This window comes from Empidonax traillii, unplaced genomic scaffold (assembly GCF_003031625.1).
Source record: "Empidonax traillii isolate 1590-97213 ecotype Southwest subspecies unplaced genomic scaffold, ASM303162v1 scaffold2139:size67343, whole genome shotgun sequence".
Classification (NCBI taxonomy): Eukaryota; Metazoa; Chordata; class Aves; order Passeriformes; family Tyrannidae; genus Empidonax; species Empidonax traillii.
Window position 1 is genome coordinate 17,631 of NW_020957332.1, and position 6,458 is coordinate 24,088.

A 6,458-nucleotide genomic window follows, 5' to 3' on the forward strand; every position below is an offset into this window, starting at 1 on the left:
TCCCCCAGCCCAGAGCACTGAGTGCCACGGCCAGGCCTGCCTTGGACACCTGCAGGGCTGGGCACTCCAAACCTCCCTGGGCAGCCCCTGCCAAGGCCTCACCACCCTTTCCAGCAACAAATTCCTCCTCCTGGCCAACCTGAGCCTCCCCTGGCCCAGCTGGAGGCCGTTCCCTCTCCTCCTGTCCCTTGTTCCCACCTCATCATCCCATTCATACACTCAAACACTAAACAACTCAAACATTAATCATATCTCATTTGCTATGCTCAGAGTTGCCCATCACCTATAGAATTGCAATATTTCACAGACTGGAGCCTTAGGAGGCCACACAAGAACTGAAGGAAAATCTGGAAACTGGAGACAACACCTGCCTTTGTGGAGAACCATTGCTAAAACCTCTACAGTTAATCCTGGCATTCCCATGAGAGCAGGATGACAGGGAAACATCCATCCATAACATTTCTAGTTCATTTTCCCAAGAACAATCTGTTCAGTGAAAGCAGTGTGAGCTCACCTCGATGTTCAGAGGAGGTTGGCAGGCTGGGAAGAACACATACTTGATTTTACTGTAGGCCTGGTAGAGCACAAACACCAGGGGCAAGGCCACGAGCAGGACAACAACCAGGGCAACGATGAACGTGGCTAAAATGATCAGAGGGAAAGCTTTCTCTGAAAAGAGGAATCAAAACCATTCAGTCCAGGCATTCATCACCACCAAGGATTACAGAACAGATCAGCTCCAAATCTGCTGCAGGATTATATCACAGTATATTCTGCATTTCCACAGTGCCACACCAGCCATGTGTGATGATCCTGAAAAACTGGTGCTATCCCAACACCTTAGAGAATTGTACTTCAAAAAAGCATCAAATACAAGCACACAGAACAATCAGGGTTGGATGGGCTTTAAGGTCCTCCCAACCCAAACCATTCTGTGATTCTCTGCCTATCTGTAATAAACTGAAGCGAGTCTGAGCATACTAAAATTAACCAAGATACCAAGAGACACTCTACAAATAATCATAATTACAGACAATCAGGTCCTTTTTTATGATCAGAGAATGAAAGATTTCCACTCTGGGATGTAAGAACACGTGTGAAAGACAGGGCATGGTCTGTCCTGAATGCACTGCTTGGTCTTAAATAAGCTTATTAAAACAGAAGGGTATGGGAAGACTAATAACTAGTAAAACAGATTAAAGAATTTATCTAATGAAGGTAAAAAAAAGTAACATTTGGGTTGTTTTAGGCTTGATAAAGACGAAGCAGGACCACAGTATAAATGAATCCTAAAGGCTTATGATGTGTTGGAGCATTGCTGTTCTTACATTTTCTTAAACAGTTTGGATATTCAGCAATTTTTCTAGTGTTAATAAAATTTCATTTGGCCAGTTCTCTTCACCATGAAACTCTCTCTTCTGTTCTGAGGGAGTGGAACCCACCCAGTCTCACTTGGCACCAGGGTGAGCTTTTGGCTCTGACACTGGCTTTTATCTCCTCACGCTGCAGCACGGCACTTGTTAAAGCTGAATTCGTTCACAGAAGAACTGTGTAAATTCCAAAGGTAAAATATCCCTGAAAACAGGGCATTTAGTGATTCCCAAAAATGTCTTACAAGCACTGGGAATCCAAGCTCTCTACCCTACAAGGTCCTGCTGCCAAGAGTTTTTAACCAGCGAGAGCCGCGAAGGCCCACGAAGGGTCAATAACTGGACTTGCAGAGGTGGATCAATCCCCAAGCCTCCCCTACCTGCAGGGGTTTGGATGCACTCCTCCTGGCTGTAGCCACTGCTTTTGTTGTAAGCTGCTGACAAGGCCTGCACTTTGACACAGTACAGGGTGTCGGGCGCGAGGTCGGCGATCGTCGCCACGGTTTGTTTTGTTTCCTTCACCTTGGCCTCCTCCTGAAAAGTCCAAGATGGGAGAATGAGATGCACGTGAACAGTTCAAGAATCACTCAGAGGGGTGAGAATTTCAGCCTCTGATGAAGAAGTCGTTCTGTAAAACGTCACTGCAGCCGCAGAATTCCCAGAATCGTCAAGGTTGGAAGGGACCTTCGGGTTCGTCCAGTCCCGCTGTCACCCGGCAGCCCTAAACCACGTCCCGAGTGCCTCTGGGACACTGGTGACTCCACCACCTCCCTGGGCACCCAGATTAAATCAAATAACAGGAACCCCCCAGTTATCTCCCCAGCAAAATTCAGGAAACACTCGTTGGCAAGAACCAACTGCTGCCAGCACTGTGACACTTCCAGCTCCAAGTCTGTGCAACACGAAACCTCTTCCTGCTGCAGGTGGTTTCCTTCTCTTCCTGCACCCTTTCAGCCACTACTGTAAAATATTTCACTGTAAGAAGTATTTAAATATGGAAAAAACTGTGAGCTAAAAGCACACAGGACTTTGTTGTTTCATGACACACGGAGCTTTTACATCCCAGCTTACATTAAACACGGCCCCACCCATGGAAACAGATTAAAATCTCACTCACTGTGGGATAAAATCACCTTGAGCAGATTTTCAACAGAACCTTTCAGAAAAAAAAAACCCCACAGATTGACTCTTTTTTCAGACTGACACATCATATCTGTGCCTCTCTTGTAAAGAAGCTGCTCGAGGGGAACTCAAACTCGAGGTTTAAGTCATAAATACTTATGGCTGTGTATGAAATTTGTTAATCAGTTCAGACCTCATCACTTGATGAGTTCTTCCAGTACAGAATCCGGTAAGACAAGAGGTAGTTGTTCCTCATGACTTCCCCCTCAGGTCCTCCAGGAGGAGAAATCTGGATGTGGAGCAAAGTATCACCGATGTCCAGCTTTACACCAGGAGGGCCAATTTCATCTTCAAAACAAAATTAAAAATGTAACTTAAAAACACAGATAAAAATATTGCAAAAATACTGTCATTGAAACCTATGATAATTTTTTTAGAAACACACACTTAAAAGTCTGACTTCATACCTTTGTCCAGAATCTCAAGTCCTGAGAAATATTTCAATTATTTTCAGCTTGGCCTGGGACACTTCCAGGGATCCAGGGGCAGCCACAGCTTCTCTGCCCAACCTGGGCCAGGGCCTGCCCACCCTCCCAGCCAGCAATTCCTTCCCAATCTCCCATCTATCCCTGCCCTCTGGCAGTTTGAAGCCATTCCCTGTATCCTGTCCCCCCAGCCCTTGTCCCCAGTCCCTCTCCACCCTCCCGTTAAGTAAATAGTGGCACTGGGTACCAGTTTTTGAGATAAAAAATTTAGGAAAACACGTTTCCTTACTGGTTTTCAGAGGATCTACTTTGACTTCAGTGGACAGACAGGATTTGTTGTGGCCAGCCCTGGCCTGCACACGCAGGTAATAAAAGCCGGTGGTGGTGATGACCGAGGAGACGTTGCAGTGAGTGCCAGTGGTGTCCCCACACCCAGGGACACTCACCCACTTCCCAGAGTAATCCTCGTTCAGCCTCTTCAGATACCCACTGCAAGACAGAATTGAGCAATTTTTGGCATGAGGTCCTTGAAGTCTCTGGGGCAAAAGGCAGGATTGCCTGGTGCTACACAGGCTGTTTTCCTGCTGAGGGAACAATGCTCTGACCAGGAGACATTTCTGACTGAAATAACCAAGAGAAGCGGGGCAGGAACCACAGAGCAGTGTTTAATCAAGCCTCAGGGTAAATCATGTGCTGGTTTTGCAAGTCCTTAAAATCCCAATTAAAATTTCTCACATTCTATGAAGTCAGTTATTTTCCTGGCATGCCAAAAGAATCCCAAAAGAATCCCTGAGGGGACTCTCCTCTTCACTGAGGTGCTGGCCACAACATTTGGGTGACAGCTGGAGAGTGGGACACAGGTTTATGGATTCGTGTCTTGACAGGGTGGGTTTGGATGTGATCCCTTTTTTCGATGTGACATGTTTGGTTGGTTTTTTAATGTGATCCCTTTTTTCGATGTGACATGTTTGTTTGTTTGTTTTTTAATGTGATCCCTTTTTTGGATGTGATATGATTTTTTTTAATGTGATACAATGTTCTTCTGATGTGCTAAGACAGGTTTTTTTCCCATTTTTGGATCTAAGCAGAAGAAATCAAACCCGTTGGCAACTGAAACCTCGAGCACCTGCATTTTTATCCCTTCTAGTCGTCGAGTTTTCTCACACTCAAAAAGCTACAAAGCAAAACGTCCCAGCTTTTAAAAATGTTATTTAGCATTTAGAAGTCCCTTCCCTCAGGTATTAAACACTACTAAAATCATCTCAGTGCCCTGAAATTCCAGGGTAAGATATCATGGAATCCTTTTAACAGATGAACATTCCCACTACTTCATTAATACACTCAAATATTTCATTTTAATTTCCAGAAGACACTGGCAAAATAAAACACATGGCATTTCAAAGGACATAACCTGCAAACTGAGGTGGAAATTTTGGACTCACATGAGGTACTGGACGTTGTAGCTCACGGGTTGTTTATATTGATTCTCCCAGTGCAGGTGAAATTCCATATTCAAACCAAGGACCCTCAGATTTCTGGCACAGAGAAGGTCGTTCACTGCTCAGAATGAAAAGGAAACCCAAAAATAGCAAAAAATTGATATTACAGACAGATCTCTCACTGAATGGACACTTCTCATGGTGCACTTGCAATAATGAAAATATAAAGATTATCTGTTCATTACAAAGGTTGCAAATCGAAGTCAGGGTGTTGTACTAAGCCTGAAATAAAAAAACCAATTCAGAAAAAAATTAAACTACAGAAACACTGAGATGAGCAGCAAGAAACTGGTTTGGCAATAAATCGAGGAGAAAAATGTATGAAATACACGTGTATTTGTTACACATTCCAATATTTTAATGTTTAATCCTGTACTAAAACACGCACATATTTTAATATTTATTATGATACACGTGTTAATATTTCATTAAAAAGCACATTAATTATTTTAGCATGTCATTAAAATGCACATGTATTATTTTGTATGTTTTTAATTTAATATTTTTGCATAAAGTAATTTCCATGTACCATCAACTAGTTACTCCAACTAATTTTGATTTTGATGTACCATCTACCATTTTGATGTCCCATCCAGGTTGGATCTATATTTGACTTTCCTGAAGTTATTTTTTTTCCCCTGAAAGAAACATTTAGAAGTACCTAAACTGACACCTGAAAGCACACAAAAGAATTCAAATTTAGACATGCAAACCAAGCAACTGGTGGCCAACTGCCACTGTGCCTTTTTCCAGAACCTGGAACAATCAGTTCCCCGAGGATTACAAAAAACCAGGACTTTTTTAAGCTTAGTCCAACTTTCTCTGCATTTATTTACTGCCAAGGGCACAAAAGGCTTCTCTTTTGGCTCCATACACATCCCTTTCCTCCCGATTCAAAGCCACTAATTCAAAATACAGAGAGTTTTCCAAAAATACAGAAAGAAGCTTTTGCAGTCCAAATTAATTGATTAGGCAACAATAATTTGCCTTGTGGCAAAACCCCTTTTTGTACAATTAAAACTCTACTGCTGCCAGATCTTATGTTGACTGGGAAAAACAAATGACATTAACTGTTGTATGGTACACGTAGTTTTTAATACCAAGACGAGGAGGAACTTGGCAGTTCTGCATATTTTTGTTGCTTTAGACCAACCCACTTTGTGACAGTTTGAATTCAATCCTCATCTGCAGATAAACTGATTTGCCTCTCACCTCTTTGGGTGGTTTTCACACAGTGAACGGGACTGAACAGCCCTTCTTTGCCCTCCACAGGAAGATTTGCTTGAACTTTAAAACAATAAGTGGTGTCTGGTGCAAGATCTCCGATGGTGTCAATGGGAAAAATATTTTTACTTCTGGGCTGGAAGAAACAACCACAAAGAGCCTTTGAAGGGACTGTCCTTCCCCAGGAGCGGGGTTTGGAAAGGATCATTTGTCCTCCCAGGATTTCAGCCCATTTATAGCAAAGACCACCAAAAAGGCTAAAACAGAAAAAAAAAAAAAAAAAAAAAGAGGGCAATATTTGAGGTGGACAAGTGTTAAAGGGAAGCTTCCAATTAATGTGACTCAGAGGAAGGAGCGTTTTGTGCTGCTCTGCCACATGAAAGCGGGATGGGACTGCGGCCTCTGCTTGACGTGGCATGGAACTCACCCCACAGATGTTCAGCTGATGCTCCAAATGAAACAGGACACTCATCCCTCCCACTGGAACACCCCCCTCTCCCTCTGCCACCTCCCTGCTTTTGGTTTCCCAGGCCTTAAGGGGACCGACCTTCGAACAGGACGTGTCAGAACAGGTGATTTCCTCCTCTGAGGTGCAACCAGAGAAACCTCAGGGTTGGGACAGCCCTGCAGGGTCACCCAGCACCACCACAGCCACCCCTGATCCCCGTCCCCAAGGGCCACATCCTGACACCTCTGGGACACCTGCAGGGCTGGGCACTCCAAACCTCCCTGGGCAGCCCCTGCCAAGGCCTCACCAC

The 6,458-nt window shown here is 44.0% G+C and overlaps 1 protein-coding gene across 2 annotated transcripts in view; it reads right to left on the reverse strand.

Moving 5' to 3' along the window:
- IFNAR1 (interferon alpha and beta receptor subunit 1) overlaps positions 1 to 6,458 on the reverse strand; it is a 24,252-nt gene that overhangs the window by 1,372 nt on the left and 16,422 nt on the right. For both annotated transcript variants that reach the window (XM_027909448.1, XM_027909449.1), the window contains 6 exons: positions 5,689 to 5,836; positions 4,420 to 4,537; positions 3,267 to 3,466; positions 2,686 to 2,840; positions 1,751 to 1,904; positions 515 to 669 (listed from right to left, as the gene is read on the reverse strand). In XM_027909448.1, coding sequence (XP_027765249.1) covers positions 515 to 669; positions 1,751 to 1,904; positions 2,686 to 2,840; positions 3,267 to 3,466; positions 4,420 to 4,537; positions 5,689 to 5,836 — 930 coding nt within the window. The remainder of the gene's footprint in view (positions 1 to 514; positions 670 to 1,750; positions 1,905 to 2,685; positions 2,841 to 3,266; positions 3,467 to 4,419; positions 4,538 to 5,688; positions 5,837 to 6,458) is intronic.